The sequence below is a fragment of the Odocoileus virginianus genome, chromosome 16 (assembly GCF_023699985.2).
Source record: "Odocoileus virginianus isolate 20LAN1187 ecotype Illinois chromosome 16, Ovbor_1.2, whole genome shotgun sequence".
Taxonomy (NCBI): Eukaryota; Metazoa; Chordata; class Mammalia; order Artiodactyla; family Cervidae; genus Odocoileus; species Odocoileus virginianus.
Window position 1 is genome coordinate 34,097,704 of NC_069689.1, and position 23,602 is coordinate 34,121,305.

Here is a 23,602-nt window from a genome sequence, read left to right on the forward strand (position 1 = left end):
TTCTTGCTTTAGTTGAACTACAACTGGCAATCTCCTGTAGCCTTCTCAGAGAGCAATCACCTTCTTTTTTACTTGTCACACATCTCATACTACTGGACTCAGGATCAGGCTGGGTATCTTCCTTGTTACTCCCAGACTCTTCACTTGTCCTCTTCCCCAAAACAACTCCAGCTCTGAAGCCCCCATCATCAGCCTATAACAGTAGTTCTTAAGAGACAATTCTGCCCTTCTTCAGCCCCTGGGTATATGTGACAATGGTTGTCAGAACTAAGGGCTGCTATTGGTATCTAGAGGGTGGAGGTTAGGGATGCTGCTAAATATCCTACAAAGCATACAAAAGCCCCCTACAGCAAGGAATTATCAGGCCCCAAGTGTCAATAAATGTCAACGCTGGGAAATCCTGGTCTGTAGTCATTCTGGTCACTAATGCCTCCTTCAGACCTATAGGACACTCTTATCTCTACAATCAACTTTTCTATCATTCATCATGGGGAATACATAAACGTGCTGTACTTCCTCTCATTTAAAAATCTTTCTGGGGGGCTTTCCTGATGACTCATTGGTAAAGAATACTCCTGCTAATGCAGGAAACACAAGTTCAGTCTGGTCTGGGAAGATCCCACATGCCATAGAGCAACTAAGCCGGTGCACAACTGCTGAGCCTCTGTCCCAGAGGTAAGAAGAGCAACTACTGAGCCCTTGAGCCCCAACTCCTGATGCCCGCCTGCCTCAGAGCTCACGCCCAGTAACAAGAGGCCCATGCACCACAACTAGAGAGCAGCCCTACTTGTCAAAACTAGAGAAAAGCCCATGCAGCAAGGAAGACCTAGCACAGCCAAAATACATAAATAAATAAAACCATTAAAATCCTCTTCACCACTCCCATCTCTAGATGTTGAAAAGCCTCAGAGATTAGTTCTTAGACCTCTTCTCTCTTCTATCTATATTCATTACCATGGTGATCCCATCTTACTTCCTGGTTTTAAATGCCACTTATATATGAACTACTTCTAAATTTTTTTCTCTAGATGTTTCTCCTTAATTTCAGATTCCTATACTAAAGTATAGCTAATATCAACTACTTAACTTCCTAATGATATTAGCTATACTTAAATATTTTAATAAGCATCTCATATTTAATATGTCCAAAACTCAACCTCTGATCTCCCCCCGAAAACTGCTTTTTCACATTTTTCCCATCTCAGTAGTGTTCATTCACAACGACCGAAACTTTGGCATCATCTTTGGCTCTTCTCTCTTACATCTCACATACAATTCATCAGTCAATTCGATTACTCTACATTTAATAGTGGTCAAGGCAAAGAAACAGGGAAAAACAAAAGAATGGGAAAGTCTAGAGATCTCTTCAAGAAAATTAGAGATACCAAGGGAACATTTCATGCAAAGATGGGCACAATAAAGGACAGAAATGATACAGACCTAACAGAAGCAGAAGCTATTCAGAGGTGGAAACAATATACAAAAAGAACTATACAAAAAAGATCTTCATGACCCTGATAATCATGATGGTGTGATCACCAACCTAAAGCCAGACATCCTGGAATGCGAAGCCAAGTGGGCCTTAGGAAGCATCACTACAAACAAAGCTAGTGGAGATGATGGAATTCCAGTTGAGCTATTTCAAATCCTAAAAGATGATGCCGTGAAAGTGCTTCATTCAATACGCCAGCAAATTTGGAAAACTCGGCAGTGGCCACAGGACTGGAAAAGGTCGGTTTTCATTTCAATCCCAAAGAAAGGAAATGCCAAAGAATGCTCAAGCTACTGCACAATTGCACTCATCTCACACGCTAGTAAAGTATTGCTCAAAATCCTCCAAGCCAGGCTTCAACAAGTACATGAACCGTGAACTTCCAGATGTTCAAGCTGGATTTAGAAAAGGCAGAGGAACCATAGGTCAAATTGCCAACACCCACTGGATCATCGAAAAAGCAAGAGTTTCAGAAAAATATCTACTTCTGCTTTACTGACTATGCCAAAGTTTTTGACTGTGTGGGCCACAACAAACTGTGGAAAATTCTTCAAGAGATAGGAATACCAGACCACCTGACCTGCCTCCTGAGAAATCTATATGCAGGTCAGGAAGCAACAATTAGAACTGGACATGGAACAACAGACTGGTTCCATATATGTAAAGGAGTACATCAAGGCTGTATATTGTCACCCTGCTTATTTAACTTCTATGCAGAGTACATCATGAGAAACGCTGGGCTGGATGAAGCATAAGCTGGAATCAAGATTGCTGGGAGAAATACCAGTAACTTCAGATATGCAGATGACACCACCCTTTTATGGCAGAAAGTGAAGAAGAACTGAAGAGCCTCTTGCTGAAAGTGAAAGAGGAGAGTGAAAAAGTTGGCTTGAAACTCAACATTCAGAAAACTAAGATCATGGCATCTGGTCTCATCACTTCATGGCAAATAGATGGGGAAACAGTGGAGACAGTGACAGACTTTATTCTTGGGGGCTCCAAAATCACCGCAGATGGTGATTGCAGCCATGAAATTAAAAGACGCTTGCCCCTTGGAAGAAAAGTTATAACCAACCTAGACAGCATACTAAAAAGCAGAGACATTACTTTGCCAACAAAGGTCCATCTAGTCAAAGCTATGGTTTCTCCAGTAGTCACGTATGGATGTGAGAGTTGGACTATACCAAGAAAGCTGAGCACTGAAGAACTGATGCTTTTGAACTGTCGTGTTGGAAAGACTCTTGGAGAGTCTCCTGGACTGCAAGGAGATCCAACCAGTCCATTCTAAAGGAAATGAATCCTGAATATTCATTGGAAGGACTGATGCTAAAGTTGAAACTCCAATACTTTGGCCACCAGATGTGAAGAAATGACTCATTTGAAAAGACCCTGATGCTGGGAAAGATTGAAGGTGGGAAGAGAAGGGGATGACAGAGAATAAAATGGTTGGCTGGCATCACCGACTCAATGGACATGAGTTTGAGTAGACTCTGGGAGTTGGGGATGGACAGGGAGGCCTGGCGTGCTGCAGTCCATGGGGTCACAGAGTTGGACACGACTGAGCAACTGAACTGAACCACTTCCATCCTGCTGCATACCTCTACCAACTCTCTTTCTCTTTTTTTTGGTAGACATGCATACTATTTATTAATCCATTTTCCATTCAAAGGGAGAGATCTGCAACCTCTCCAGATTGTTTGTTTTGATGTCTTATATTATCTACCGTCTCTTAAGATAACTGCAACTCTGAACTAATCTTCTTGACCCTTTCTATGGCCCCAAGGAGTCTTTCAATATATTAGCTTGGAAAAAAAGTCTCTTCTGGTCTTCCCACTACACTGTATGGAAAACAATAGCTAGGTTGATACTCTCAAAATGTGTATCAGATGTCACTCCTTTACTCAAAACTGCACGTGGCTCTCCACTTCCCTCAAATCAATATCCTGGACTTCCCTGGTGTTCCAGTGCTTCAGAATCCACCTGCCAATGTAGGGGACATAGGTTGTCAAGGAAGATCCCACATGCCACAGGGCAACTAGGCCCCGTGTGCCAGAACTACTGAGTCCATGTGCTGCAACAACTGAAGCGCACGTGCCCAAGAGCTCATGCTCCGCAACAGGAGAAGCCACCACAACGAGAAGCCTGCGCACAGCCACTCCCCACTCGCCACAGCTGGAGAAAGCTCATGTGCAGCAACAAAGACCCAGTGAAGCAAGAAAGAAGATATTTAAAAAAAAAAAAAATCAATATCCTTACAGTGGCCTTTATGCTACACTGCACCCTGTGTTCCATTTTACTTCATCTCCTGCTCCTTTCCCCTGACTCACTTGCTCTGGCCACTCTGGCTGCCTTGCCATGTTTTGAAGCTATCAGGCATCCTTCTGCCTAGAATGCAAGTAACTAACTATCCCATACAATTACATAAATTTAGTACCTTTTCTCCTTTAGGTCGTCCCTCAAATGTCTCTTTTTCAGTGAGGTCTTCCCTATTTTAAAACTGCAAACCTGTTCACCATTACCTACTTTACTTTTCTGCAGATTACTTTTCACCTTATAAAATACTACATATTTTGTTTATTTATTGCTTGTCTCTCCTACAAGAAAGAATGCTACAAGAAGAAAGGAATATTTTCACTTGCTTTACTGCTAAAACAAGGGTCTAGAATGTTCTGTCAAAGGATTCTTCAGCCTCTAACTGATTCATAAGAATTAGTTTCCATGTTCTGCTACTCAGAGTTGAATTCAGCATCCCTTTGATTCTTCCCATTCTCTCCACTGAATCAGAGCTGACCACTATCATTAATACTTATCCTAGAGTCCAGGATGGCAAAGGACTCTAGGACATGGAAGTGCACAGAACTGCTGATTTCCATCCGTAATCTTAACATCTCTTACAGCCAGAGTCTGTGTTTTAAAGAAATAAACCATTAAACCAAAACCATCATCTTCCATTTCCTTTCTGTATGACCTTTCAGGCAATCTTTGTGATAATGACGCTATTTAATATCATTCTACTTAGAAACCTGGGCTGGGATTTAGTAAATTACAGGGTGCTGATCCTGGCAGAGTCAATACTTTGGGTTCAAATTCTTTAACTTCTGTGTCTCAATTTTTCTATCTTACATACGGGGACTATTCTGGCCCTTTTATACAGTGTGTTATACAGAAATGACTTGTGTACATCTTTTCTTTACATAGTCTTTGAGACTAGGGCTGTTTTTACTTATCTGTGTATATCACATGCTGTTTATAATATTTAGTAGATAAATATATGCATGTATAAATACAGATTTTAGTTTTTAGTGTCAAGCATGAAATTAACTATGTGGAATTATTTCAGAAAACATATAATGTAATATAAAAATACTATTCATTTTTATCATAAAATGAGGCTTAAAAAAAAAAATGAGGCTTAACAGATTCTCAGTGAAAAAGGAAAAAAACAAAACAGCTTTTCTCCCCACGGAGAACAAATTTATTTACTTACTCATTATTAAAAACTGTAAAAAAGTCCAGCCACTCATTTTCCTCCATTCTTTCTTCCCCTGACTTATCTTCGTAATATAAAGACTATAAATTTGGAACTTTAAACCTCAAGGTTTCACTATTCTCCAGCCCCTACATCCAGTGATTCCAAATTCCATTCCTCTTTTTGTTTCTATTTCTTGGCTCCATCCTTGGCTCATCTGTGTTTCTGTAATCATGATGTTAATTTTAAGTTAAGGAGACCACTGAATGTTACTACGTGTTAGCAGAAAGTGGTATATTTAGTCTCTTACCAGTACATCATGCACCAACGCTTGATATGTCCAAGTATGGTGTAAAGGAGTTGCCAAATCTATGTTTCTGTCAATAAGGACTAACAAGGGCCTTTGGAAGCTGTAAATATATTAAAAAAATTTATGTAACTATTGATACCAATGTATACTTCTAATACTTTCAGTATATTGTCATTTTGATATAAACAATAAGTATGTTAATATTGATATTCCATAATACTTTTCTTTCTAAAAAGTTTTCAAGTACAATCAAGTAGTGCTTTGGACTATCCTAGAGCCTGTGTATGATATAGGTTATGTCTTAGTCAACCTTCTTAAAGGAAAAAAATCTATACAAATACTTCCATAGAATAATTTTTATAGTTTACTTCCATAGAATAATTTTTATATTTATCAAAGTAAGAATAAATTGCTTCTACTCAGATTTATGTTTTACATTTTTGGAGGAAAAAAATGAAAATCCTTTGTCAACTTCAGGAAAAACAATTACAGACAGTAGGACCTTACAAATTTATACAAATGTTCAACAGTTTCATAAATTACAAATTCCATTTTTTTTCCTGTAAACGCAAATTCAAAAAAGCAGACTCAAGAGAAGAGCCTCACAAAAACCCTATCCCACTACATGAAACTAAACATCATGCAACAACAGTAACTAATTATATAATTATTCACTTACCATACACTTCAAATATTGTTTAATTCTATTATCATCATTTAGATGCAAAATAAACTACATTTAAAGCAAATTGAGGCACAAAGTCTTCTGGTTATCATGTGTCTCCAAAAGTCACAGTTTTTGCTTTAGAGACACTACTGTATCAAGAGTACATATGAATTTTCAATAAGCATAGCTGCCTGACTATATTTACCATATATATTTTCTCCTGCAAGAGACCTCTGACCACTTCAGTAACTCATTACACCCTACTGGGTATAAGACAGTGAATTCCCAACTGCACTAATTATAAGACTTGTTTATAAAAAGGTAGGAGTAGCACCCTTAACCACCACCTACCATCGTTTATTATTCCACAACTAGGTGGAGGGCAGGGAACACAGCCTATGGCAGGGTTTCTTAACTCAGCACTATTGACATCTGGGGCTGAATAATTCCTTATTATGAGGAGTTGTCCTCTGTAGTGTCAATGTATAGCAGCGTCCCACAATGCACCCCTGGATTCCAGTAGCATCTACCCAGTTGTGACAACCGATATGTCTCTAGACATTACCAAATTCTTGGTGAGAATCATTAGCTACAACTGGATTTAAATACATTTAACAATAATCCAACAAGGCTGCCCGTCTGCCTGCCTGCCTAAGTCGCTTCAGTCATGTTCGACTTTTTCGACCCCATGGACTATACCCCGCCAGGATTCTCCAGGCAGAATACTGGAGTGGGTTGCCATGCCCTTCTCCCTGACAAGGCTACTGACTCCCTAATTCAAGTAATTTAGAAATGCATATAACAAACTAAAAATAAGACAATTATACTATGATTTTGTGACTACACTAAAAAAAACTTTAAGTAAAACAGTGCCTTTATATTAGTTTCTAAGGCTTATACCAGAGCACAATAAAAAAGGAACTGTTCAGTAAAGTATGATACAGTGGTTGCTTCTGTTGAAAAAAAAATTAGATGAGAATTTGTATCTCTGCTCTACTTAATAAAAAATATTTAGAAGAGTATTTATAAAGAGCAGTGAAACTGAAGAACAGTTTAACACAGGAAGTGAAATAGCTGAACAAACAATTGAAACACAATGTTAGTGTTAACTACAAATTATAGGAATAGTATACAAGACTGCAGGAGCCATCAAATTGACTTGAAGTCTATGCAAGGTTACCATATAATGGTAATTCCTGGAAGGTAGTTATACTCTTGAGTATCAACTTATTTTCACAGGCTTTATTTATTAATTCACCTAAAACAAGGGGTAACAATTTTCCAAAATACTATATTTCCCTTGAAATCATTTCTAGCCAATGGCATGGGTTTATTTCTTCACCCCAATATTGTCCATTATTTTTAATAATCAAAAGTTACATGCACTATAATGGGTAGTTTTTAAAAGAGTATTTCTATTCAATAATAATAGAGCCATCAATAATTTTGGTATTATCTACTTATGCTAGACATGGTAACAAAGACAAAAATACTTTGCTGATATTTTAATGTAAAAATGGAAACCAGGGAGTAGACAGGTAGAAACTGACATAGGCATTACAAGTTTTTCATTTACTTTTTTCCATTACTTAAAGGCTAAATGATAATTAAAAGAAAGTGGCTTTGGTCAGAGCTGTATAAACAGAAAAATATGTATTTTTTTTAACAAAGCAAAACTTTTATCTTTAATATTATATATTTACATTGTGGTTGATTTTTATGTTTCTACACACAGTGTAATATTAATTTACTGGGAAATATATATTCATTCATTCAGTAAATGTTTACTGAACATCTACCAGGCACAGGTACTGTTAAACAGAAAAATTTATCCTATAAAAGGTGATGAAAATGCAAAACAGAAAATTCCAACAAAGGAAGGTAAATTAAATAAAATATTACATTTGTATTTTTAAGAACAATTTGAGTCAAAACCCTGATCTCGACTTTCCAGTATAAGGATATTCTATCAGACAAGGAAAACCACCAAAACACCCTCATTTTCAAGAGTATATTCACTAGCATCACACCTGAATTGGCCAGCTCCAAGTGTGTCACCTGTAAAAAGACTGTTTCTTGCATCTCTCAGATTTTCCCGAAGTTTCTTATCCAGTTTCTGAAAAATGAAATTTTACATTAACTCTTAAAGCTCAGAGAACTTTATATAGGGTAGTACACAATGTACTCTTAATTTTAAACTAAGAAATTTAGAATTCTTTTATAAAACAGTAATTCTAACATTTTAGCTTCTTTATTATGCAACATCATCCTAACTTGGACTTGAAAGGACCAATGCTATTTCTAGTGTGACTCAGACCAGATTTCACTAACAATCACTTTTGGTTGATGATTTTTACTTTAGGTAACGACTCACCCTCTGCTGTACCAAGGAAGCTGTCTAAACAGTGTGGCTACAAGAGGCCCCAGAATAGAAATGGAACATGCGAAAGAACCAGCTCTCTAGTCGCCAATGATTCATCTGGACTAATAAAACCCAAAAATGTTTGTGTATCTTCTTCCACCTTTCCATACCATTTACCTTCTTTTCAGTACCTCTACAATGTCTCTAATCATTTTTTAATCCTTAAAGCAATTTTTGAATGCTCATTTTACACTGAATCAAAGTAGTAAGAGAAAACAAAACATACTTCATCATTTAAAAAATGATTATAATTGCTAACAAATGTTTGTTAAATGACATTAAGTATATATTACATGATTAGGGCAATCAAATAAGTATAAAATACTACTTAGAGAGACATGGCTAAATGAGAAATATATATTTCAGTAAAAAAGAAACAGGGCTGGTAGAGCACATTCACATTGGAGTAAATAATTTTACTCCACCATAAGATCACAATAATTACTTTCTGTTTTTGGTGGAATCCCAATGTTATTAAAAAAAAAAATATGCCTTTGGCACTTAATACAGAACCCATAACTAGTATACATACTTAATATTAACAGAAACACTTGAGGAGCGTTAAGGAAAACAACTGACACAATAATCTTTACCCCCAATGGGTATTTGCATGAACTCACCACGGCTACCATTTCTGCTGCTGTTCCCCTTGAACATCTGATTATAGGGACAGCACCTATTTTAATAATAGATGTTAGCAATGATTTCAGCTCTTAATTAAAATACTTATAAAATACATTGGCATTAAAGAATAATATATATTAAAGATGTGTAAAATCTCAGGCTACAAACATGTAAGGATTTATAATTTTGAGAGGAAACTGACTTTCCCATAATGAAGACAACATCAGGGAGTCAGAAAAAGATGACCTTTATATTGTAGGGGCCAATCAGTGTGACCCTATCTTTTCAGTGGACTAATTTAATCAGCACTTTGATACCCTATAGGCAGTTTCAAAAAAGTATACTCTCTACCCATTTGGTTCACTTTAATACTTGACTGAAAAGAGTTCATCTAATTTAACAGTTTGCTATTGTTATTTTTTTGTATTACAAATTAGTCTTTTTTAAAAAAATACTAATTAAAAGACAGTAGAAAACACACCCTTTACATAATGTATTAATAAAATGCTCCTAAAAGTTGACCTCAATTTATTATCAAACCTACTCATTTTAGACTTCTTAATTTCTATTATTCCAAGTTTTACTGAAGGCTGAAATCCTAAAATGAGAAAAAAAATCAAAATGCAAAATCTCATAAAACTAAGAACACTATAATATTTATATGCTGAAATTTTTTGCATTTTAGATTCTATATAAAGAATGCTCAGCCAATTGTGAAAGTAAAAAGATGAGATATTAGTACATTTTTTAAAACTTTGCTTTCTTCTGATGGCAAGCTATTTTTATGTCTGCCCTAAGAAAACTCAAATATTAGAAATGTATAAAGTTAATCCACTTGATTCCAGCATTCCAAAATAATCTCCATTAAGAATTAGATAGGAATGCTTTCAGGCTATATACTACATATTTTTTAAATAAGTGTGCGTGTGGCATGTATATAGGATATTTTATATACTGTCTGTCCTTAAATTTACTTTTTTTCACTTAATTTGTTATTGTTATCTTCTATGTCAGGACTGTGTGGATCACAATAAACTGGAAAATTCTGAAAGAGATGGGAATACCAGACCACCTGACCTGCCTCTTGAGAAACCTACAAGCAGGTCAGGAAGCAACAGTTAGAACTGGACATGGAACAACAGACTGGTTCCAAACAGGAATAAGAGTATGTCAAGGCTGTATATTGTCACCTGCTAACTTATATGCAGAGTACATCATGAGAAACGCTGGGCTGGAAGAAGCACAAGCTGGAATCAAGATTGCCGGGAGAAATATCAATAACCTCAGATATACAGATGACACCACCCTTATGGCAGAAAGTGAAGAGGAACTAAAAAGCCTCTTGATGAAAGTGAAAGAGAGTGAAAAAGTTGGCTTAAAGCTCAACATTCAGAAAACTAAAATGGCATCTAGTCCCATCACTTCATGGGGAAATAGATGGGGAAACAGTGGAGACAGTGTCAGACTTTATTTTTTGGGGCTCCAAAATCACTGCAGATGGTGATTGCAGCCATGAAATTAAAAGACGCTCACTCCTTGGAAGGAAAGTTATGACCAACCTAGACAGCATATTAAAAAGCAGAGACATTACTTTGCCAACAAAGGTCTGTCTAGTCAAGGCTATGGTTTTTCCAGTGGTCATGTATGGATGTGAGAGTAGGACTGTGAAGAAAGCTGAGTGCCGAAGAATTGATTCTTTTGAACTGTGGTGTTGGAGAAGACTCTTGAGAGTCCCTTGGACTGCAAGGAGATCTAACCAATCCATCCTAAAGGAGATCAGTCCTGGGTGTTCACTGGAAGGACTGATGCTGAAGCTGAAACTGCAATACTTTGGCCACCTCATGCGAGTTGATTCATTGGAAAAGATCCTGATGCTGGGAGGGATTGGAGGCAGGAGGAGAAGGGGATGACAGAGGATGAGATGGTCAGATGGCATCACTGACTCAATGGACATGGGTTTGAGCAAACTCTGGGAGTTGGTAATGGACAGGGAGGCCTGGTGTGCTGCGATTCATGGGGCTGCCAAGAGTTGGACATGACTGAGTGACTGAGCTGAAGTGACTGATGTCAGGTTAGCAGTAATTTCAATTTTTCCTTTTGAGAAAGATCACTTTCTAATACTCCACATTATAAATGTGGCTCTAACACTTCAGTGACCTGCATACTTCTATTTCAATCTACCTTTACTTTGAAAATACAGTTATCATCAACTGAAAATAACCTTAATGTCCACAGTAATTCTAGCAATCAGTGAAATTCTGGAGAATATGTGTGAAAGCAAAAACAGAAAAATTAACTATATCTGTTTAATGACTAAAAGTGGTATGCATGTGTGTTCTTTAAAAAACAAAATCCAACAACAATCCCATTTGAAGGTACTGAGAACAATCAAAAGCAAGTAGAAAGTGGAGGAGGGTAAAACTCTTTAAAGAGAAATGCTTGAAAACCAAGCGAGACTCTTAACCAGCTTTCCTCCTGAGGGTACTTTTCAGTTTACATGGCACATAGGAGGAGCTCAAGCAGAAAATAGAAAACTCACTAAGCTGGGGAACCAAGGCCTGGAGTTCAGGGCTGGAAATTAAAGGGAAAAATCACAGAAAGGGGGAGCCCCAAAATCTGTATGCAAATTCTTGTCAAACTTTTGTCTGTATTCTAAACTATGCATCTATCTCTCCATTTTCTCATTTCTGAAATGGAGAGAAATTTTATTGACCTAGTGCAAGGATCATTTTAACTGAAAGGTTTTCAGTGTCTGCAAAATTAAAATTAAAATTTCAATTAGAAGGTTTCTAAAAAGATCCATTCTGTTTTTTTTTTCTTTCTGTTGGAGTACAGTTGCTTTATGATATTGTGTTAGTTTCTGCTGTACACCAAAGTGAATCAGATATATGCACACACGTTACTCTTTTAGATTTCCTCCCCATTTAGGTCACCACAGGTCAGTAAGTAGAGTCCACTGTGCTATACAGTAGGTTCTCATTAGTTATGCATTTTATATATATTGTGTGTGTATGTGTGTGTATGTATAAACATGTCAATTCCAATCTCCCAATTCACCCTCTTCCCCTATCTTGGTAACCATAAGCTTATTCTCTACATCTGTGACTCTATTTCTGCTTTGCAAATAAGTTAATCTGTACCATTTTTCTAGATTTCACATATAAGCAATATTCAGATCCATTATTAGTGAAGAATAAAGTCACACAGTACATATCAAACACAGTGTAGCTATAAGTAACTTTAGATATTCCAAAGAAATGCTTAAAGTTGAGAATACATCGGATTAGTAGGTTATATAAATCCAGCGTTTTCTGGAGCCTTGGGAATTTGCTTTAATAGTTAAAAGGCATGTATCTCTCTAATCAGAAGAGTATCTGAAATTTTTCAAAATGATATATTAAAAGAAAATTAACAGGCACACGGGTGAAGCCACCAGCAAACCAAACAATATATCAGAAAGTCATAACTACCAAAGATGTCTTAAGGCAACAACGCAGGAGATCTGCTAAATTCTTTTAATAATTTGACTGACATCAAATTATTAAAAGAATTGTGGTTTTATAAAGTACAGAATGTATGTTTTATCCCAGATCCAGATAGATAATAAGGGATCACATTACAGTGAAACAGGTTAAAATGAGTTGTTAAATAATTTACTTACTTTGAAGAAATACAGATTTGAAAACTTACCCAGTGTAACAAAAAAACAAAAGAGGCTGTCAACAATAGTGTCCATAACAGTTTCCATTTCCGTGTCTGTGATATCTGGTCTGTTAATGGCTAAAACGACACAGGTAAAGGAGAAAAAAGTTGGAATTTATCCCTTATTTTTACTAAAATCTTAAGATTATTACTAAGCACATATCAGTAGGCAGTTTTACAATCTTTGCAATCTTCAAACAAGTAAAACCTTTTTTGTTTTAAATTTTAAGTGAACAACTATCCACTAAAAATTATAATACCTCAAAAAAACCCCTCAATATCAGTAGTAGTAATAAGTAGTATCATATTTTTTCTTATTAGTATATAATAGTATCTAATACTAATAAGTATCTAATAAGTGTCTTGTTAGTGTCTAATAGTATCTAATACTAATACCTACTACTACTAAGTATCTTATTAGTATTCTAAGAGTATTGTATTAGAGTAGTAATAAGAAAAAAGAAAAACCTACCACATATATTACACAAAATTTTTGCCAGAGCAAACAGGAAAATAAATATTGTATTCCTTAATTTTATTCACAAATGTTAGATGACCTCAAAAAAACTACAGATTTTATTATCTAATACTGCTAGAAAAGGCCAATGCAAATTAATTATGGCACAATCAACATCACGTATGTTTTCTCTGTCTTGTAACAAATTGTATGAATTTCTTTTCTGATATACTATTGTACTTAAGTGGTTCTCAAACTTTAGCGAGTATAAGAATCACTCTAAGAATATGAAAGAAGAGAAAGAAGTTTCTTTGGAAGTTACTAAAGGTTCTTAAGCCCTTACCTTCAGGGATTTAATTCAATAGATTTGGGATAATCCTAGGGAATCTGCAATTTTGGCAAACACCTCAGGATTCCTGGGACTACACATTTTTTCCTTTTTGTCCCATTTCTGTCTTGGAACTTTAAGAGCCAACATTTCAAATGTTTTTAAAAGGATAGAATAACGGTCCCTAGTCAGGAGGGAAGGATAAAGAAAGAGATGGCAAGCCTACTCACTAGGCAGACAACCAGAGACTTTGCTGTTCTGGCTACTTTACTACATCATGGTTTCCACATCTGAAAAATAGTTTGCTGTGGCTGCATTTTATGAAACATCATTGTGAAGACTTTCCTTGACAGTCAAAGACCTTGCCTCATATATCTTCCCCACTCTCTGAGTTTGCAGGCCCAATGTCTGACAAGTAGATGCTCAGTAACTATTTGTCAAATGACTGACTGGACTAAAATATTATTTATGTACTATTTTTATGTTCCCAGCAACCTGAATGTGAAAACAAACATAAAATTTAGCATGACCTGTGATCAGCATGAGAGGAAATCATAATCCAATTGGACATATCAAAGCATTCAAAGAAAGTATGGTACATGCAGAGAACATAAAAATAAAAAAAGACTTTAACTATAATCCAGATGAGGAAACATGCTGCTATTGAGTATTGCAGGCTGCCATCCATTCAAATCAGATGACAGAAATGGCATAATATGAATTATATAAATTCAAGGCACACCAACCCAGTGTAAACAAAAAAGCAAAAGAGGCTGGCAACTATAGTGTCCACAACAGTTTCTGACACCTGGTCTGTTAATGGCTAAAACAACAAAGGGAAAGGAGAAAAAAGTGATCAGCATTTTCTCCCTTATTTTTACTAAACTCTTCAAATTAATCACTGGTTCAGGTAAAAATTGGTAGAGAGCCTCCAGGTCTTATACCCTATTCCCACACCTCTGAAGCTACTTGCTTTGTCTGAGACATTAGCCTAAGCCTAACTGAGGTGGTAACTCTGCACCCTTTGTGGAATAAACTCCTAATCCACAAAAAACAGGTGATACAGACTCAATCCATGGTATCAATATACTTGATTTATGTTAGGAACAACCTGTTTAAAATTACTACTTAAAGCACCTATAATGTTTGAGAGGATTTGGCACATAACTACATAATGATTAAGAGCACTAACTCTGAGTGACTGCCTGGATGTAGTAACCTGGTTTTGCCATTTCCTTATTAAGCTTCTTCATATCTATGCCTCAGTTTTTTTCATCTAGAAAATAGAAGTAATATTAATATACAACTTCATTAAGTTATTCTGAGGAGTAAATGAGCTTATATTGTAAAGAGTGTACAGAACAATCTATCACTAATATTATAATTATACTACTGAGAATCTGAACAATTAACCATGTGATTATACTTTAAAACTAATACATTTATACTTTAAATTCAGTAATACTTTCAGATGTGATTTTTTAAGTTAAGAGATGTAAGAAAACATTTATAAGCAAGAATGTTTAATGACTTTAGACTTACTATAAATTTAACTATTTTTAATAATTATTTAAATATTTCGGCAGATTTTGTTTGTTAAGATTTATAAAGTTGCCTGGTCTGGTATCTGAAGAACTTAAAACTACTCATCCATAAAAAATCATGAAATTTTGTTGTTTGCAGCAACACAGATGGACCTGGAGGGTACTATGCTAAATGAAATAAGTCAGACAGAAAGACAAATACTGTATGACATCACTCGCTTGTGAAATCTAAAAAACACAACAAACTAGTTATATAACAAAAAAGCAGCAGACTCACAGCTATTGATAGCAAACAAGTGGTTACCAGCGGGGAAAGGGAAGGGGGGCAACATAGGGTTAGGGATTAAGGGGTACAAGCACTATAAGTCAAGATAAAATAAGCAACGAGGATATACTACACAACACAGGGAACATAGCCAATATTTTATAACAACTATAAATGGAATATAACCTTTAAAATTGTGAGGCACTATATTATACACCTGTGACATATAATATTGTAAATTGACTATACATTGATTAAAATATTTAAAAATTAATATGCTGAATTTATAAATCCAAGTTAAAGTGTTTAAGGGAATTTGACAAACTAAGTTTGTTGACTAAGTCTGTTAAATGAGACTAGAATTTAGTCGGTTCAGTCTGAGCCAGTTGATCGAAGAATTAAGAAAAGGTGCTTGTTTTCACATAGCCATATTTGTAAACAGTGTAACAATATTTACAATTTTAGCTTAAAGGTTGAAGGGAAACTAGTTTTAAACTTAGCAACTTTAGTAGTTAAGTTAAAGGTCACTAAAACATAAACAGACTTCTATAAGTAACTACAGTACTGCCAAAAATCTCTTATATGCACAATTCAGCAAATATTTACACCCATTTCAAGATGCTGCCTAATTTCAACAAGAAGGTATGCTATGGAGTAAGGTAAAACCAAAAGATTCATGTTCTCTTCTCTTGGGAGTTTACCACCTGGTTCCATGTTTTACGATAGGATGTAAGTGGCATTTTGAGCAGAACAATTTTCTGTGTGAGTATGGCTGACATACTGCAGAACATCTAGCATCGCAAGTCCCTGCTCGCTAAATGCTAGTATTAATTGTGACAATCAAAACTGTCCTTACACATTTCCAAATACCACCATGGGATGGACATACTCCCTATGTTAGAACCACTTAAACTCTAGTCATCCTCAAACATCTCAATCCTAAAGTACCAAATTAATTATTTCAATGAATTGGCTAATCACATCCTCTATACGCTGTAATTTTCCTTAAAATGTCTGACACAACTAATCAATGGGCACAAAGCAAGATGAGTAAGTTCTAGAGAGGTGCCATACAACATTGTACCAAAATCAACAACACTGTATTGTATACTTAAAAAAATGTTAAGAGGATAGATCTCACAGTGTTTTCACAAAGAAAAAAAAATCCACACACAATAAAACGTGGTGTGGATGCTTTGTGTGTGTGTGTGCACGTGTTAATTTTAATCTACATCTAAGAGATGGTCAGTTTATCAAAATCGGGAATTCAAACTTCAGAGGGGATTAGATAGCATTTGATCAAATACCAGTACTCAATCCTACTACTGCATGAACAGGGTTTCCCTGGTGGCTCAGATGGTAAAGAATTTGCCTGTAATGTTGGTGAGACCTGGGTTCAATCCCTGGGTGGAAAAGATCCCCTGGAGGAAGGCATGGCAACCCACTCCAGAACTCTTGCCTAGAGAATCTCCATGGATAGAGGGGCCTGGCAGGCCGCAGTCCACGGGGTCACAAAGAGTCAGACATGACTGAGCAACTATGCACAGCATAGCACAACAACCTCTATTTGAAAATGGTACTTACACATCATTCCATAATAGGACTTTAGTAGCTGCTGACTCTCTGCTGTTGTCTGACCTTGCCAACATAATCAACCTTTGCTGAGCAGTTACAATAATGTCAGCAACTTTTCCAGGCATTTAACATACAAGAAAGCATTTAACTCCCACAGAAACTCTGAGGTACACAGTATTATTATTATTTCTGTTTTACAGACTTGGAAACTATTGCACAGAGAAGCAAAGTAAACTTTTTCAAAGATCAAAGTACTAAAAGATCAACCAAATCCTACTACTAAAATACTATCTTACTTGCCATGAGTGAAGTATTCGTGCAAATTGCTGTGGGGTACCTAAAATGTCAGATAATTTGCATTTCACTGAGCTTCACTAAACAGATTTAGTAAATGTTGTTTATATGTGACAGAATTCAGCTTGAGACTTGTTTTCTTTATGTGCTATAAACAAAGCTGGTTTTGGAGTGCACTAAACATGTTCAATTTTTTTCTTTTACAGTACACTGTTCATTTTGTTAACAATGAATTATAATATTCTTATTTTTACATACCACGATATGAAACAAGTTCCTTATTTTGATTACATAATACAAACATGTCATCTTCCAAAGTAATAAAATTGAGATACTGATCAAAAACCTAGAAACAAAAGAAAAGGTTTTCAAATCAATTTTATAATATTGAATACACATTTAGTTTGATTTAATCTACCAATGGTAAAATTTAAAAAATTATAATTATATTCAATAATTAAAAATTATGCCATTTGCAGATTGCCTAACTGGGCAAAAATGAGAAGTTAACAGTAAAAAACAATTAAGAAAACAAGACCAGGCAATAAATTTTCAAGGACAGTAGCATTTTCAGAAAGTAGAATTTAACATACAAAATTTTTTTTTAAATTGTGGTGGGGATAGGAATGGATATCAATTTTGAAGAAAAACAATTTTAACTTTTATATTCATTTTAATCACACTTTCCTAAGAAAGTTATAGTAACTGGTTTTACATTGTGATCTGTATTTACAAAAATACAAATCAGGAGAAAAACAGAAAATTACTTGAGTTATGTTAAATATAGTTAAATAAAAGAATGTACCTATTTTCATGTAAAGCTAATGATATATTTTGGAAGAGAAAGAATAATAAGACATAAGCCTCAAGAACTAGTTAGAAGTAGTAGTGGACTATCTAAGAATGAAAAATCTGTTAAAGAATGGGAATTAAAAGCATGGTTCTTTGGTCTTTTATTTGCCCTACATCAGTTTGCAGAATTTTCAGCTATACCTTATCCAAATTCAAGAAAGAAAAGGGCAAAACAGGGCTGGAAAACACACAAACAAACAAAATCAGGGGTACAACCAAGAATATATTTTATAGATTTATTTATAATTGAGCTGAACATGACAAAAAATCACTATGATATAGAATTGTTGGCCTGTTGTGAATTCTTTCTTTCTTATAACATGCAATTCAGCCTCCTTGGATACTCTCTCCTAACTAAAAAAATATATGAAGATAGTATGGTGACTAGTGTGGCTCAGTGGTAAAGAATCTGCCTGCCAATGCAGGAGACACAGGTTCATTCCCTGGGTCGGGAAGATCTCCTGGAGAAGGAAACGGCAACCCACTCCAGTATTCTTGCCTGGGAAATCCCACAGACGGACGAGCCTCGTGGACAACAGTCCATGGCATTGCAAAGAGTTAGACACAACTTAGTGACTAAACAACAACAACAGCACAGTGATTATAGATAAAAGAGTGTCAAAACAGTCTGAGTAGAATTTATGACCACACAACTGTCAAACTATTTCTAAGCTGAGCTAAAAAGATTATACAAATCCCAGCCTAAAACAAAAAACGATTCAGCTTTTTATTTTTGCCTTTCAAATTAGTCAATCAATAAGTTTGGTTTATTTTGCCTAGTTCAAGTTGAAGATAATTTACATTATCAAAACCTCTTTCTAGAAGTATTCTGAGTCTATTTCTTAGGTTGTTCTGATCTTTTGTAATGAGACATCTACGCTGATCTAAAGGTTTCAGATTATTACTAAAGTTTACATTAACAAAACATCAGCCAACCAAAACCTCTTACCTTGGCTACTTGTGTTACTGCACTAGCCGCTAACGCTGCATTTGCAATATCTTCCAGTTTACTTCTTGAAATAGCAGAAATAAAATTTAAATAATATGATTCATAGAGTTGATTTCGAAGATCCTGTGAATACAATGAATACTTCATTCTTACAGGATAGTACAAACGATGACGACAAATTAAAAATCTTTTAGATGCAATAAGAGCAAGGTTTCTGGGGATAATATACATATTCAAAAGACAGGTTATACAAAGGATAGAAAAAATTATCCCAGGAGAACAAATGTATAAAGAGGTGCTGGTTACTTGGTTACTATGTATAACTGAAACATATTTTAATAATTAAAGCTATATTATCAATAAAATCCTATTCATTAAAATAGTGCACAAAACTGCTTGCACATAGTGCACCTATGTTGTTCTTTTTTTTTTTTTTTTTTTTTTTTAATTTTTATTAGTTGGAGGCTAATTACTTTACATCATTACAGTAGTTTTTGTTATACATTGATATGAATTAGCCATGGATTTACATGTATTCCCCATCCCAGTCCCCCCTCCCACCTCCCTCTCCACCCGATCCCTCTGGGTCTTCCCAGTGCACCAGGCCCGAGCACTTGTCTCATGTACCCAACCTGAGCTGGTTATCCGTTTCACCCTAGATAATACACATGTTTCAATGCTGTTCTCCTGAAACATCCCACCCTTGCCTTCTCCCAGAGTCCACAAGTCTGTTCCATACATCTGAGTCTCTTTTTCTGTTTTGCATATAGGGTTATCGTTACCATCTTTCTAAAGTCCATATATGTGTGTTAGTATACTGTAATGGTCTTTATCTTTCTGGCTTACTTCGCTCTGTATAATGGGCTCCAGTTTCATCCATCTCATTAGAAGTGATTCAAATGAATTCTTTTTAATGGCTGAGTAATATTCCATGGTGTATATGTACCACAGCTTCCTCATCCATTCGTCTGCTGATGGGCATCTGGGTTGCTTCCATGTCCTGGCTATTATAAACAGTGCTGCGATGAACATTGGGGTGCATGTGGCTCTTTCAGATCTGGTTTCCTTGGTGTGTATGCCCAGAAGTGGGATTGCTGGGTCATATGGCAGTTCTATTTCCAGCTTTTTAAGAAATCTCCACACTGTTTTCCATAGTGGCTGTACTAATTTGCATTCCCACCAACAGTGTAAGAGGGTTCCCTTTTCTCCACACCCTCTCCAGCATTTATTGCTTGTAGACTTTTGGATAGCAGCCATCCTGACTGGCGTATAATGGTACCTCATTGTGGTTTTGATTTGCATTTCTCTGATAATGAGTGATGTTGAGCATCTTTTCATGTGTTTGTTAGCCATCTGTATGTCTTCCTTGGAGAAATGTCTGTTGAGTTCTTTGGCCCATTTTTTGATTGGGTCATTTATTTTTCTGGAGTTGAGCTGGAGGAGTTGCTTGTATATTTTTGAGATTAATCCTTTGTCTGTTGCTTCATTTGCTATTATTTTCTCCCAATCTGAGGGCTGTCTTTTCACCTTGCTTATAGTTTCCTTTGTTGTGCAAAAGCTTTTAAGTTTCATTAGGTCCCATTTGTTTATTTTTGCTTTTATTTCTGAAATTCTGGGATGTGGGTCATAGAGGATCCTGCTGTGATTTATGTCGGAGAGTGTTTTGCCTATGTTCTCCTCTAGGAGTTTGATAGTTTCTGGTCTTACATTTAGATCTTTAATCCATTTTGAGTTTATTTTTGTGTATGGTGTTAGAAAGTGTTCTAGTTTCATTCTTTTACAGGTGGTTGACCAGTTTTCCCAGCACCACTTGTTAAAGAGGTTATCTTTTTTCCATTGTATATCCTTGCCTCCTTTGTCGAAGATAAGGTGACCATAGGTTCGTGGACTTATCTCTGGGCTTTCTATTCTGTTCCATTGATCTATATTTCTGTCTTTGTGCCAGTACCATACTGTCTTGATGACTGTGGCTTTGTAGCAGAGTCTGAAGTCAGGCAGATTGATTCCTCCAGTTCCATTCTTCTTTCTCAGGATTACTTTGGCTATTCGAGGTTTTTTGTATTTCCATACAAATTGTGAAATTATTTGTTCTAGTTCTGTGAAAAATACTGTTGGTAGTTTGATAGGGATTGCATTGAATCTATAGATTACTTTGGGTAGTATAGCCATTTTGACAATATTGATTCTTCCAATCCATGAACATGGTATATTTCTCCATCTATTTGTGTCCTCTTTGATTTCTTTCATCAGTGTTTTATAGTTTTCTATGTATAGGTCTTTTGTTTCTTTAGGTAGATATACTCCTAAGTATTTTATTCTTTTTGTTGCAATGGTGAATGGTATTGTTTCCTTAATTTCTCTTTCTGTTTCCAGAAAGCAGGAATAGAAGGAACATACCTCAACATAATAAAAGCTATATATGACAAACCCACAGCAAGCATCACCCTCAATGGTGAAAAATTGAAAGCATTTCCCCTGAAATCAGGAACAAGACAAGGGTGCCCACTCTCACCACTACTATTCAACATCGTTTTGGAAGTTTTGGCCACAGCAATCAGGGCAGAAAAACAAGTAAAAGGAATCCAGATAGGAAAAGAAGAAGTGAAACTCTCGCTGTTTGCAGATGACATGATCCTCTACATAGAAAACCCTAAAGACTCTACCAGAAAATTACTAGAGCTAATCAACGAATACAGTCAAGTTGCAGGATATAAAATTAACATACAGAAATCTCTTGCATTCCTATACACTATGTTGTTCTTAAATGGTTTGCCTGGCGGCTCAGATGGTAAAGAATCTGCCTGTAATGCAAGAGACCCGGGTTCGATCCCTGGGTTGGGAATATTCCTTGGAGAAGGGAATGGCTACCTACTCCAGTATTCCTGCCTTCTTACATAGTTTAAGTGCTTATTATATGTGGTAGACACTACCTTCTACTGTTCTAATCATGTGATGATTGTACACAGAAATGTTATCATTCTAATGACCAATTCCAGAAGCATTCCTTCGTTATCATCCAAAAATAGCATCATTTATAGTTATGTCAATTCTGAAATCAAATTTACTTATCTTCTTAAACTCATATTTAAATAAGTATATGGTTTCAAATCTAATATACTATCAATTTTAACAGGCACCACTGTTTCCCACAGCACTAAGGAAGAATTAATGCTGCCAATAAACTTCTAAAACACACCATCAATTTTAAGATACATAAGATTTTTGAAAATGTTGAAATATGAAAAGCTAAGAGTCTAGTGCCTGTGTGTGGGAGGTAGTTGAGCAGAGCAGCATTTCAATGAAGACTGGGAGATTGGTTTAAAACTGAGAATTGAGAGAATGGATAAGTAAGTAATTATATTGAGGATATTGGGAGCCATGTTTCTTACTGTCAGAGAAAGAAATGATCAACTTGTAACAGGAGAAAGGAAAAGCTAGAATGAATCCTGTACTTCTGAACTGAATTATGAAGGCACTCTGTCCGTCTATCTATCTAGAGAGAAAAGTAGGAATATATAAAGCATTAAATATTGATACACATATATTTCTTAGATCTTTCCATTGAGAGGGCCTAAGAACTGTGACATCCTAGGAGCAATGAGTACCCAATGCTCAAACACCAATTTCTTTCTTTTTTTTTTTTTTTTAAGTTCTATTAATTTATTGCTACCAACCCATCTCCCTCCATCCTCATGCATGTGTGCTCAGTCATGTAACCCCATGGACTACAGCCTGCCAGGCTCCTCTGTCCATGGACTTTTTCAGGCAAGAATACTGGAGTGGGTTGCCATTTCCTTCTCCAGGCAAACACCAATTTCTAAATACCATTTTCTACAAAATGGTTCATTCTTGGGCTGGGACAGAGAAGTATAAAATGAAACTGGTATATTTTATTATGTCAGAAAGTAAAGAAATGATCAAAGAATGATGGAGACATTTCAAAAGAAGCTGAATAACAAAGCAGCATACAAGATCTTTACATAAAAGTCAACTGGGCATATACGCACTTGCAATGAGCAATCCTAAAAATGAAATTAAGAAAACAATTCCAGGACTTCCTGGTGGTCCAGTGGTTAAGAATCCACCTTGCAATGCAGGGGATGTGGGTTTGATCCCCGGTCGGGGAACTAAGATCCCACATGCTGCAGAGCAACTAAGCCTGAGTGCCACAATTACTGAAGCCTGAGTTCTCTGCATCCCCCGTGCCACAAATAGAGAGTCTGTGCACCGCAACAAAAGACCCCCATGATGCAATGAAGATCTCGCATGCCTCAACTAAGCCCCAACACAGCCAAAGAAATTTCATTCACAATAGTATTAAAAAATACAACGGAATAAATTTAGCGAAAGAAGTGACCACTTACATTCTGCACACTAATAAGCACTATTAAAAGACCTAAGTAAATGAAAGATACCCCACGCTCATGGACCAGAACATTTAATAGTGTTAAGATGGCAACACTCTCCAGATGATCTACAGAGTCACTGAGATCCCTACCAGAATCCATGCTGCTTTCTTCATAGAAATTGACAAGCTAATCCTAAAATTACCATGAAAATTCAAAGGACCCAGAAAAGCCAAAACAATCTTGTAAACAAAGTACAAAGTTGGAAGACTCAACTTCCCAATTTCAAAACTTGCTACAAAGTAA

At 36.0% G+C, this 23,602-nt stretch overlaps 1 protein-coding gene across 2 annotated transcripts in view; it reads right to left on the reverse strand.

Annotated features, from left to right (window-relative positions):
• Positions 1-23,602, reverse strand: part of SCFD1 (sec1 family domain containing 1) — a 117,117-nt gene that overhangs the window by 77,857 nt on the left and 15,658 nt on the right. For both annotated transcript variants that reach the window (XM_070478059.1, XM_020876808.2), the window contains exons 5-10: positions 18,951-19,073; positions 17,408-17,495; positions 12,675-12,764; positions 8,981-9,036; positions 7,969-8,054; positions 5,272-5,371 (exon numbers count right to left, since the gene is read on the reverse strand). In XM_070478059.1, coding sequence (XP_070334160.1) covers positions 5,272-5,371; positions 7,969-8,054; positions 8,981-9,036; positions 12,675-12,764; positions 17,408-17,495; positions 18,951-19,073 — 543 coding nt within the window. The remainder of the gene's footprint in view (positions 1-5,271; positions 5,372-7,968; positions 8,055-8,980; positions 9,037-12,674; positions 12,765-17,407; positions 17,496-18,950; positions 19,074-23,602) is intronic.